This window comes from Xenopus laevis, chromosome 4L, assembly GCF_017654675.1.
Source record: "Xenopus laevis strain J_2021 chromosome 4L, Xenopus_laevis_v10.1, whole genome shotgun sequence".
NCBI lineage: Eukaryota > Metazoa > Chordata > Amphibia > Anura > Pipidae > Xenopus > Xenopus laevis.
This window is the reverse complement of record NC_054377.1, coordinates 122,722,951-122,736,612: the sequence shown is the minus strand read 5'-3', so window position 1 is coordinate 122,736,612 and position 13,662 is coordinate 122,722,951. Positions and strand designations below refer to the sequence as shown.

The following is a 13,662-nucleotide window of genomic DNA, read 5'->3' as shown; positions in this document are numbered from 1 at the left end:
GTTATTAAAAAACAGATGCTCTTTAAAACTCCAAAGAGACCTAAGTTGCCAATTTTAGGGGGGCAAAAATGAAGAGGTTACAGCAGTAACTCTCCTGCTGCATCTCAAGGTCATTTATTGGCCCAATAATGCTTTCCGTGTGATACCTGTTAAATGTATTCAAATATAAAAATGTTAATGTGACCGGGCTATGGGGACAAGTACAGCACAATGCCCCATGCAAAGTATCACAGCTTTTATTTCTGCCCATTTAATAACACCAGAGTACTGCATGGAAATGTCAGGTCTGGGAACCACAGGGCAAATCAATCAAAACTCAATATCAAAATACATATTCAATATGCACTTCTGGATGTCAATTTGAAAGCCAAGGAAACCAATCTACATACATGATAAAACATGCAGATATAGATAGAGATAGATAGATAGATAGATAGATAGATAGATAGATAGATAGATAGATAGATAGATAGATACCTGCCTAAAAGAATATATTTTTAAAAACATATGGATGATTTCTGTTCACAACTTCCCCAACCTTCCAGTGGCACTGGGATACCAGCCAATCTATTGTGCCATCTCTGTTGCCATCAGAGGGGTGTGTCATTGTGGGTGTGAAACCTTGGCAAGCAACCTTAAAACTGCCTTGTACTCCCAAACTGCACGTCACTATTAATTTCATAGAAAGTTCCTAGGCAGAGAATAGTAACTTGCAGAATAAAGCTGTCCTACTAGCAGGCCTCAGGTTCTTGTTAAACTAAACATTTAACCATTTATCTTATATATTTATTTATTTATATATTAATGTGAAGAATTGCACAACTTGTCTATTTAGTGACCGTGCTACTGATCTAAAAATACCCGAACCATTCAGATCAGTACAGTTCAGAACAGCACACAGGGATCAGGCCATGTTTATGGAGTTAAGTAGAAGCCATTTAACCTGTGGTTCTCTGTTTCTCTCTGAAAGTCACTTGGTGCTTAAAGGGTTATAGATGGAAACAATCAGAACTTAAAAAAGCTATATGTAACTATATGCATATACGTGGAGTTCCTAAATACATACTATACATGTATACTATCAAAAAATCACCAAATCAGTCTCTTTAAAGCAAACATACTTTGGATATACAAAACTTTGCCCATACACAACTATACCTTTACGTTCGGCTTTTCATTCCACTACCCGTCCAGACATTAATAGTGAAACTACAACATTCTTAAGGAAGGGCCAAGCCCAAGCAGCAATTTACTGCAAAGTGCTTTTATTCACACATGTTTCAGGTGTGGAACCCTTTTTCAAGTGTGAGTGTTAAAAAGCTGTATGTAACTATATACATATATGCGGAGTTCCTAAATACATACTATACCCACACCTATACATTTATGCTATGAAATAATCACCTCTACTATGCTACAAATAATCAGTCTCTTTAAAGCAAAGATGCTTTGGATATAGAGGTATAGGGTCCATTATCCTGAAACCCGTTATCCAGAAAGCTCCTATACACTGCATTTTATCCAAATTTTTTTTTCTGTAATAATAAAACAGTACCTTGTACTTGAACCCAACTAGGATTTAATTAATCCTTATTGGAAGCAAAACCAGCCTATTGGGTTTATATAATATTTAAATGAATTTCTAGTAGACTTAAGGCATGAAGATTCAAATTATGGAAAGATCCGTTATCCAGAAAACCCCAGGTCCCAAGCAGTCTGGATAACAGGTCCCATACCTGTATCATTTTTTGATTTGTCTGAATATCAAATTTGTGACAAAAGTTACATGACAATATGGGTATGATTATGGATTTGCACTGGGGTTTGGCTAAATTCTAAATGCAGCTTAGTACATTACAGTATGACTTTAATTTGCAAGCCTGATGCAAGAAAGGAGTCCAGTATAAATTTAAATGAGACACAGGGGCCTATTTATTATGCGGTGTAAAGATCTGATTGGTTGCTGCTGCAGGGCGACATCACCACTGTTTTACACAGCATGATAAATAGGCCCCATAGTGTCAGCATCAATTCTTTTTTATTATTTTGCTCCTTCCTTGAAATGTATAATGCCCAAGAACAAGAAATAAAATACTAAAAAATGGTATTACAGAGAGAGATCCAGTCTGCTCAGTGTCTAGGCTGAAAGGAGGGCTGGGTGTGTGCTTTTATCAGATTAACATGGCCAGAACTGTGAGTAACAAGCACAAATCTACATTACCAGTTGAAGTCCCTTCCCTGTCTCTCTGCTCCAAACTGTTAAGATTGTGTCAGATTGAGATTTGAGGAAATGACCGCCCGAATAAGCAATACTTACATAATAAAAATGGGGTAATAGGAACTGCTGAAGCTCACTCCTATGATGGCTGAAGAATCATTTTTTGACCTGTATATGTATAAGAGAATGACTACTTGTGCTATCTCCTTCATGCGTATTTGATGACATTCCGTAGGGCTTATTCCTATTTTTTGTTAACCCTTCCCCCACTAGTTCGCTTTCTATGATTTTTCTTTCGATGGATATGTATTGAGTGTAAAATGCAATTGCTAGTGTTGTACAATTGTAAGCTACCACAGATAACTGGCACAATTGGAAATATATGTACTTTTCTCTTTCTGTCAAAATCAATAAAACGCAAGTTACAAAAAAAAAATTTAAAAATTTTAAAAAAAAAAGATTGTGTCAGATTGTTCTCATAGGGGTTAGTGGTGCTGCTGCCTTCGTCCAAATGGTAAGGTTTTGCTGTGTCCCATTTTCAGATGTTAGATTTTATTCCCAAATCTGCTGCACATTTTCTAAGGAGTATAACTCTTGTATTCAACCTTAGAATTTGATTAATCACAGCTGGAGGGCCACCTCCTGATGCATTGTTCTAATTAGATGGCCCTCCAACAAGAACGTTCTACACTCTTGGCTGAAGGAAAAGCTAAAGCGTCATCGTCTGATATATGTTACTGGTTAACTACATGTTCCAGCGACTTTTAGTTCATGGATCCACACACACACACAATTTTCTGCAGTGGGTAAAGTGCCCCTTATTTATTTGTTTATATCTCCACCAGTATCAAGGTTTCGGGGGGTACAACCTCCCTTCATCATGTTGGTAGGTCACCACCCATCTGTTTCAGAGCATGAACTACCTGCACTATTGCCTGTAGGTAGTTATACAGGGACAGATACAGGAACGGACACCTTCTTATATGTTCTGTTCAGTTGAAGGGCCACTGTCTGCTGTTGGACAATTACAAAAAAAAGTTTCACCTTGTGGGCAGGTAGCAAAACAATCTAGTTTTTGTCCTGTGACAGCTGGAAGACCACAGATTTACAACAGTACATCAGCAGCAGGCCCTCCAGCTGTGATTAAATCAAAACTCTCTCAATCTAAGGTTGAAGGGAGTTGTTGCTTGCAGCAGGGCTGCCACACCGCAGTACACAAGAGCTTCTGTTTTAAAGAGACTGTTATATACAGTAGATGTTCTGCAAATAAAAGTGCCAAGAATGATATCTCACAGCAGATGATGGGACACAATATAACTTTAGATTCAGGAAATAGCTGCAGCTCATCTGCCATGAGCAAACAGCTCAAACCTCCTTGCCCCAGGCGTGAGCACTCAGTTTGCTCCTCTTCCCCCCTCCCTTCTCTGCTGTAATCTGAGCCAAGAGCTATAAGTGATCAGGGCGAGACTGAGGCAGGAAGTGATGTCACGCCAAGCTAATACTGCAGCTGCTATCCTAAACAAACAGAGAACTTCTAGAGCTTTTTACTCAGGTATGGTAAACCATTCTACAGAATAAATATAGCATTCTAGCTTGCACTATTGCAGCTTATCTATTGGCAATAAAATGCCTCCGTAGCTTTCCTTCTCCTTCAAGCAGAGGAACCATCTAAAGGCTAAAGCTAGTGCCTTGGTTGCAGACACAGTGTAGATTTTGAGACTTGAGTATGCATGAACAATCAAGGTATATGATTAGGATGATTACACACGGATAACCCAGGGCAGCTCTCACCTCGGACGGCTTTTGGACTGCTTTAAACATTCTTGGAAACAGTCAAGGGATTGCCATAGTTCCAGGATTTTCTCCTCCTCCGCAGGGAAGTTGATAGTTTCAGGTACTTGCTGAGCCATTTGTAGAAAGAACCTGGGCATAACAGCATACAGATTGTATAGATAAATATTCAAACCACATGTGTAACACGTAACAGTTAGATACCCTTGTTTTGCAGTCTCACAAATAAATTCTATCGCATGGTTGGATCACAAAATAATAAGGCACCAGGTGGGTGATGATTGGTACAAAGCAAAGTGGCCAGTGACTGTGCAGAACTACAACCAAAAATAATGATTTTCATGTTTACAAAGGCAGCCTGACTAGATTAGACATGCTGATCAGCGGGTATGAACAACATCTGTTCTGCTGCAAAGCTCATCATTTACATATGGAGTACAGTAACATCACTATAGTCCTACTCCATATGCAAATAGCCCATGACACATTAGCTGCCTATACTGACCGTTCATGCACAGCCTCTAACATTCTTACGTTTATTTCGTTCCTATATTAGAGAATCTTTCTCTGACTCCCAGCCGATCTGCAGCACGGTCAATTCCCAGTTCTTTGCACCGGCTGTCACTAGCTGATGCAATGAGAAGACAGCATGAGCGGAAAAGGAAGTAGAATCTGAAGCCGGGAGAGGGTGTGACGATAACGAGCCAATCAGCAAGCTCAGCTGTTTTCGAAAATGAAACGGACGCGTTGATTGGTCAAACGTTGCTTGTATACTGATTACAAAAGTGAAATATTGATATTGTGAATCGGAGCTCTTTGACTTCCGGTATTACTAGGGCCTCTTTTAGAGCTCTGTTATGGGATGGTTTATGTGATGTCCCCTATTAATATATAATTCAGAAGTGGGGAAAATCATCCGTCTTGTGAATGAATCGCAAGTCTTTGTGGCAAATTGTATAGTTTGAGGCACAGTAATACCCAGGGCGACGACGGGAGCGTTACTATGTGATACAATTGCTTTAAATGGGTCGCTTACGTTTAAATTATTTTAATTTAATTAGAGAGTGATATTCTGAGAGGATTTGCAATTGGCTTTCATTTTTTTATTATTTGTAGTTTATGATTCATTTAGCATTTTATTCAGCAGCTCCACAGTTTGCTATTTCAGCAATCCGGATGGTAGGGTCCACATTATCCTAGCAACGATGCAATGATTTTAATAAGGGATGGGTAATAAAAAGTAGCAATAACAGAGCATTTGTTTTAAGATGGGGTCGGTGAGCCCTATTTAGGGTTGCCACCTTTTCTAAAAAAAATTACCGGCCAGGGGGGGGCAGGAACAAAAGGGGTGGAGACACGCGCAGTGATGCAAAAGTGGGCGGAGCAATACACGCGATGGCCAGAAGCCTGATATAAAGGTACGATCTGAGTGAATTGGGGGCGGGCCAAGGGCTTTTTTTTAGGGTATTACAAATTGGCCTGGTGGGCCGGTATTTTACCGGCCTGGCCGGCAAAAATAATGGTTGATCCCAATTTTAAACTAGGAAAAGGAAAGTTAAACTAAAGAAGTAGGCTAGAAATGGTGTACATTATGTTTTGGGCTTCTGTGCCAACCCAAGACAACCACAGCCCTTTAGCAGTAAAGACCTGTGTCTCCAAAGATGCCCCAGTAGCTCCCCATCTTCTTTTCTGATGATTCACTGCACATGCTCTGTGCTGCTGTCACTTACTGAGCTTAGGGACCCACTCACAATATACAGTACACATAGAATATAAATGTCACAATATAAGGCTGATTACTAATTAATACAGATAATTCCTACATGGCAGCACAGAAACCAGTGCAACTAGCCTCAGAATTGAATAATCAGCCCTGTAGCATCAGTTTATATTACAGGACAACCTCATTTTCTGATAATTTGCGACGACCCCTAAGCTTAGCTTCTTAACAGCTGCTCAGAGCCCACTGAGCATGTGAGTGTCGCAGACACTTTCCAAGATGGTAACCCCTTGTGAAAAGTTTGAAGTCCTGGATCATTGCTGCTATTAAAAAGCTGACATTTTAATCAGGTTCTCACAGCTAGCTATAGCTAGTAAATGGAAAACCATCAATCCTCCTACACTATCTGAAGTCATTGACAAGGTTAACAGTAACAAAGCATTTGAAGAACGATATCTAGCGGTTTGGTCTATTTGGGAGCTCATGGGGTTTGTCCACTTAGGTATTGCATTGGTATAAATGATTTACAGTTGTGCACCAAAAAATGCGAGCAAGCAGGCATATGTATCAACAGATTTTATTGACACTCAGAGTTAAATCTGGTACATGGTTAATATAATCTGTTTTCTCTTTCTCCTTTCCTTCCTTTTTTTTTTTTATTCTTTCTCTTTCTTTGTCTTCTCCTTTGTTTTTTTTTCCCCCTTCTTTTCTTCTTTGTTTCCAAACGTGTCCACAATAGCATATGACTTTGTAAACATTATATGCAGTTGGTCATGTATATGCTTTATTTGTTTAAAATGCTCAATAAAATTATAAGTAACAAAAAAAAAAAAAAAGATGAAATTGTAGGCTGGTGCAACAAGTTCAATATATAAAAAAATTGCCTGTTTAGCCCTATTTATTTTTAGGGTTTAGTTCTCCTTTAATAGGGGAAAAAAGATAAATATATAGGCTGGTATTTTTTTCCAGAAAAGGTGGCAACCCTACCCCCCATTTGAAAGCTGGAAAGAGTCAGAAGAAGCAGGCAAATAATTGAAAAAGTCGAAAAAGTTGCTTAGAATTGTCCATTTTATAACATACCAAAAGTTAACTTAGACGAGAACCACCCCTTGAAAAGGGTTGTTCACCTTCCAAACACTTTTTCAGTTCAGTTGTTTTCAGGTTGTTTGCCATAAACAAAGACTTTTTTTCAATTGCTTTCCATCTTTTATCTTTTATTGTTTTCCCAAAGTTGAAGTTTAATGTTCCGGTGTCTAGTGTCTCAGTCTGGCAGCTCAGTGATCCAGGAGCACCTGAACTGTTACAATTTGCTACATTTAGTTGATAATAATATCTGTGGAATATTAGCAGCTACTGTATCAATTCTAACAGCTGCCTTTAATGAAACTCAGGGATTCTGATCAGCAGGGATAAAGGTAACAAATGTATCAACTAAAGCTGGCCATAATAGACGTGCAGATATGATCGTACGAATCTTTGTTTTATACGATTTTCGGCCATGTGTGCAGTGTCCTGACATTTTTCGTGCCATGATGATCGGTCATTCGGTCGATCTGATAGGTTTGAAAGTTTCTGTCGGCTGCCAATAATTTCTCTGCATGTATTGCCGATCTGACGATATCAGTGGGAGACTGTCACAGCTTTTGTCGGACATAACATGCTGTCAGGGGCAGAACGTTGTCTAATCTGTTCTTTTACTACTTTATTATCTGAAAGTTTAGTGGCAGGTCAGGAGATTATATGCACCAATAGTAGTAATCTCTGCCAAATCTAAAGTAAATATGCAGAGGGAGCTGCCTTCCCTGTTGTATGGTGGTTCTTCTGACCTGTAGTTCCACTTAATAATAATCAGTAACTGTAGATTTGAAGTCTCCAGACAAATCCCAACATGCCGTATTTTGGTTTATTCCAAAGGGCAAGATTCTACAGGCCTACAAACAAAAAACTGGTTTTAGAGACTGCTGACAGAGCAGAACACATTGGGAGATGTATTCATCTCAGACAAACAGAAATTAGCAGGCTAAGCATTGCAGGTGAATTTCATACAGGGGGAGGAGACAAGCCATGATTTTATAAAATTAATTAAATACAAAAAAAAAAGCCATGGTTTTACCCTTTCCCTGCCCTAGCATCCTATATCCATTATCCAGAGAAAGCTGTGTGGAGACCCAAGGGAGTTGATCCTTCTTTATTGCATGCATATTAAGCTGGTATATTAAGCTTAGTAGGGAGTCCTAATAGGACAATTGTTCAAAAGAGCCAGATGTCAACACTTTTCTAGTTAAAGTTGATCTTCAGTATATATTTTTTATTATTAGCATTTTCATTTTGGCTATTCTGGTTGTCAAGGTCACTGACCCCAACAGTTAACAAAACAGATTAACTGTGAGGGCCACTGTTATTATCAGGCCTAATTAAAGGAAAACTATACCCCCAAAATTAACTCTTAAGCAACAGATAGTTTACATCATATTAAAAAATCTTACCAAACTGGAATATATATTTAAGTAAATATTGCGCTTTTACATCTCTTGCCTTGAGGCATCATTTCATGATGGTCTGTGTGCTGCCTCAGAGATCACCTGACCAGAAATACTGCAGCTCTAACTGTAACAGGAAGAAGTGTGGAAGCAAAAGACAGAACTCTGTCTGTTAATTGGCTTGTATGGTTTGTTTGGTATGTTTGTGTGCACAGTGAATCGTACGATCCCAGGGGGCGGCACATACTACTAGAAAAGTATATAATTAGGAAAATGGTTTATTTACATGAAGCAGAGTTTTACATATGAGCTGTTTTATCCAATCTCTTTTTATAGAGACCTACATTGTTTGGGGGTATAGTTTTCCTTTTCAATTGCTTATCTTACTTTTAAGCCCTCTGGCATTGATCATCCAAACGGCTGCCTGGTTGCTATGAGAATTATGCCCTACCAACCACGTAGCAATCGAAATTCCAATCTGGAAGATTGAGAAGAAAATGTCAAAAACCACAAAGAATGAAAATGAAGATTTGTTGCAGATTTTTTTTGAATGCTGCTCTGTACAGCATAGTAAAAGTTAATATTAAGTTAGATTACCCATTTCATATTGGGTTCAAGGTAAATATTTGAGCACATCAGGTCATGTCAGTGATGTGGCATGGACCCAATGTGCTCACTTATTTACCACAGGTAAAGCATATCACTGAAGGTTTCTTCCCACTGAGACCAAGATAACCCCTTGGTCCACAACTATTGGAACTATTAAAACAAAGGCATTTGCCTTGACAGCTTTTTAGCGAAACGCGTTGGCAGAGTCTCTCTTCACAATAATTTTATTCAATTGTTGTTCAGATTTTAATACTTTTTTGATCACCTTGGAAAAAACCTTTTTCAAAAATCCTTTTAATTGAATTTGAATACTCATAGCCTGGTCCAGGGAACCGCATTCAATTCCTTTATTCTCTGTTATTTATATGGCACTGGTGGATTTGTGGTTTTTTAGGTTATTTTAGCTCTTTCAAGAGATAGTTTATGTAATATACGAGACCACAGTCCTCAGTGTACTACTTTCCCCCCGTGTGGGGTCCCAGGGCTTAGAAAATAATAGGCAGCAGTTTCTTTGGGACTTCTCCACCTCTACACTATTTTCCTTTTCCTACTTAATTTTCCTTGAATGACGGTCCTGGTTCCTTTTCCTTAAACGAATTTTGGTAATGAATTACCCTGTGATTTTATAATTCATAAATTATTCATTTTGAACCACACCCAGTCGACGACTGTAAACATTTGAGCACTTGCACTTTATAACATATTGGAATTTTGAATCTATCACTTACAGATTCAGAATATAAACTAACAAGTTGGCACTGGCTATCTTTAATACACAGAAAAAGCAACTCTATGCTTCTCTGAACTTGTTGTTTTGTTAATTGTTTAATATCTATTTAAACCTATTAGATGGTTTTAATTAACCAAGTAAGTCCTCTTTATTAGCACAAGCACTTTATATTTATCAATTGATTGGTTCACTATATAATTTAGATAACTTAACTTATTTGAGAGTGCCGGGGCTCTTACTATCTTTTTCTCATTTGAATGTTAAAACAATGCTATCATCATATGAACATATATATACTTTTTATATTTCTTTTTCAGTGTTACAGATGTTTTCAGACAGTTTTTTGTTACTGTACTTAATATATACAGTTGTCATATTGCATATTTTGAAACTATAGTGAAGCTGATTTCCCTTTCATGGTAAGCTTTCTTATATTAACCAACATTAGGGTTGCCACCTTTTGGCCATCTTACTCTGCGGGGGGCAGGACCATGATGTAATGGGTGCAGGGCGTGATGCGCCAGGGGCGGGTCGTGACATCAGTGATAGGGCTATGAAGTGGTGATCGGCGATTGCCCAATCCCCGCAGCAATCATATGGAATCCTGTCTGGTTTTCCTAATTTGGAAAACTGGGCTGTCCAGGTCAAAACCAGACAGGTGGCAACCCTAACCATCCTGTTGATTTATCCTACAGTGATATAAACTATGAGCCTTTAAATAAAGAATGCTTTGATACTAAAGGCATTTTGTCACAGCAAAACTTCACTTTTTTTGCAAAATGCATCAATTAATAGTGCTCCTCTAGCAGAATTCTGCATTGAATTCCATTTCAATGGAGCAATCACATTGTTTAATATTTAATTTTGAAATTTGACAAGGAGCTAAAAGTTTTCTCACTTTCCCAAGTTGGCTCAGTCGTGTGTTCTGGTAAACTTCAGTTACTCTTTACTTGGAGCAACATCACCCCCCCCCCTTCCCCCCCCCAAGAGCCTTTCAACAGAACAATAAACGTGCAGATTTACCTTCATATCCGACGAACGATCGTTCAGTGCCATCTCCCGACCTGCCACTAACCATTCAGATCAAATAAAGTAGTGAAAGAACAGATCAGATGATGTTCTGCCCCTGACAGCAATTGTACGAAAGTTATGTCCGATAAAAGCTGGTGACAGTCTCCCACTGATATCGTCAGATATATTATCTGTAACCTGTCCAATCGTCTGAACAATCGATTGCCATGGCACGAAAAATGTTGGGACACTCCACACACGGCCTGAAAATTGTACGAAATGGAGATTCGTACGATCAAATCTATGAGTCTATGGCCAGCTTTAGAAGCTAACTAGATAACACTTGCTTGCACTACTGAAAATGATCCCATATCCCAGCCAATTCTAAGCAACTTTTCAATTGGTCTTCATTATTTATTTTTATAGATTTATAGTTTTTTATTCTGACTCTTTGCAGCTTTCAAATGGGCGTTGCTGACACCTGCTAAAAAGCACATGCTCTGTAAGACTACAAATGTATTGTAGTTGCACATTTTTATTACTCATCTATTCAGGCCTATCCTATTCATATTCCAGTCTCTTATTCAAATCAGGGCATGGTTGCTAGAGTCATTTGGACGCTAGCTGCCAGATTGCCTAAAATACAAATTGAAGAGCTGCTGAATAAAAAGCTAAATAACTCAAAAACCTTAAATAATAAAAAATGAAAACCAAATGCAAATTGTCTCCAAATATCAGTATCTACATCATACTAAAATGTATCTCAAAGGTGAACAACCCCTTTAACACATGGTTCTCAGATACAAATAATGGTATTTATAAGTTTAGTTTACTTTAAAAAAAAAAGTACTGTGGAGTTGCCAGGTATAGTAATTATGGAGGGTATGAGCCTACCCTCACCATTTCCCATTATTGTTACTTGTATGCCATAGCCAAAAAGCACAAAAAATATTCTAGAACCATACCAACCCAGTATGGCACCACATCAGTAACAAACCCCATTGTGTCACAGACAAGTTAATTACATTGCAGAATTGTTGTGGTAAGACAGTCTAAGGTTATGAACCTGTCAGGGCTCATTAGGTCAAACTCTGACATAGGTAGGTAGGAAGGTAAAACATTACGAGGGCACCTAACCCAACTCAGAAAAGGAATATTCTAAAAAGTAAAATTAAGGCTAATATGTCACAGGTAGTGTTTTCTATGTTGGAGGAGAAAATGCAAATAGTGCCCAAATCTGCTAAGTTAACTTTTAGTATGTTATACCCCATCTAAAAACAAATGCCTCTCCTATTCATATTCCAGTCTCTTATTCAAAACAGTGCATGGTTGTTAGGGTAAATTGCAGCCTAGCAACCTGATTGTTGAAATTGCAAACGGCATACCTCCCAACATTTTGGTATTAAAAAGAGGGACAAAAAAGTTTGCACGCGTAGAGCAGTGAATTTTTTTTGACCATGCCCATTTTTGTGGCCACACCCCCTAATTACCATGTTCATTTTACAAAATTTGGAAGGTTATGAAAGTTTGAACATATTTCTGTTTTTTTCCAGTTATTACAGTTTTGCTAATGAAGGTGAATTGCCCTTTAAGCTGCGAGTCTAACTTTCCCCAAGTGACCTGTTATCTTATATTGTTACAATTATTTATTTGCTTATCTACAAATTGTAACAAAAGTATCTTATCTTCTGCTGTGGCTGTTCTGTGCTCTCTGCCAAAAGCCAATTAAGTTAGAAACTTTGTTTCTTTTTCTTGTTGTTCAGTGCAGAGAAAAACTGGACTTTCCAGTTTAAATGAGGGACTGCTGTTGAGCTGTCAAAAGAGGGACTGGCCCTCTAAAAATGGGACAGTTGGGAGGTATGCAAACTGGAGAGCTACTGAATAAAAAGTTAAATAACTCAAAAACTACAATTAATAAAAAACAAGAACCAATTGCCTCAGAATACCACTCTTTACATCATACTAAAAGTTAATTTAAAGGAGAACAAACCCTTTATTGCCATTGATTTCAAGGATATCGGCCTGTCGCTGCACACATGAGGTACAGTTTGGGGGAATCGAGCCATCATAGACGATCATAGAGCCATCTGACATTAGCCTAAGTATCTTAAGACCTAAGGAATATAGGTCATATTCTCCATCTGTGTTTTCCAGTCAGCGGAGAAAAGATTGTCATTTAATTCAATGGAAAGGTTGACATCCACCTGTCACTAAAGTTGAAGTTAATGACAGGTTCAAGAAGCACGTTGGGTGCATCTCCACCATCTTAAAAAATTAGGAGCAGAATATGCTGTGTGTGCTATCGGCTTATGTAGAGCACTAATACATTAGTCAGGGGTGTAACTATAGAGGAAGCAGACCCTGCGGCTGCAGGGGGGCCAGGAGGTTTTCCAATTTCAATAAACATTGGTAAAACAGGTCAACTTTTAGACATTTTGGGGACATGAAAATGAATTTGCTCTGGGGCCCAATCATATCTGTTTACACCAATGACATTAATTATATCAAACCCAATGTAATGGCCTGTTCCATATGTTCCCCAGCTAGTGCAGACTTTGGAAATATTTACTTACAATGTCATTACTGTAAAGCATGTTAGGAATGCACTCTGGAACACATTCACATATGCGATGGAAATATACTACATAGCAAGCCCGTACATTGTATACCCCAGGCAGTGTTACATTGCAACATATTTACATCCAGTTTTAACGTTTACTGCCATAATTCCTATTAGATTTTTTTTTTTGGGATTCACATGACAATGAATTATTGGGGCATGTTGTGCCCCAAAACACACCATTACGATCCTATATAACTATACTAAATAAATTCTATTGTCCAAAATAGGATTCTAAATTACTCATCTTCTAGCTTTTTTTCTGAAATGGATTCCCCTCTCTTTTAGAACCCTCAGCACAAATCAAAATGAAATAACAAAGCAAAAATGAAAATTAAATTAACTGTTGCGAAAATCAAATTTAATATAAGCTTCCTCATACTAAAGTAAAACTTTCTAAATGCAATCAATTAAAAATTCTGCATTGTTTCTGAAATAAGTTTATATTCACGATTCCTCTCGAAGCATCTGTTTCTCTTCATT

General features: G+C 38.1%; 1 protein-coding gene and 1 non-coding gene across 2 annotated transcripts in view; both read right to left on the bottom strand.

Moving 5' to 3' along the window:
• Nucleotides 1–4,700, bottom strand: part of iars1.L (isoleucyl-tRNA synthetase 1 L homeolog) — a 51,407-nt gene extending 46,707 nt beyond the window's left edge. The window contains exons 1-2 of the mRNA XM_018258935.2: nt 4,544–4,700; nt 4,010–4,141 (exon numbers count right to left, since the gene is read on the bottom strand). Of these exons, the coding sequence (XP_018114424.1) occupies nt 4,010–4,128 (119 nt within the window). The 5' untranslated portion in view covers nt 4,129–4,141; nt 4,544–4,700. The remainder of the gene's footprint in view (nt 1–4,009; nt 4,142–4,543) is intronic.
• On the bottom strand, nt 170–302 carry LOC121403562. The gene has a single exon (XR_005967413.1). It is a non-coding gene; the product is annotated as a small nucleolar RNA SNORA84 (small nucleolar RNA).
• Nucleotides 4,701–13,662: the final 8,962 nt, after the last annotated feature.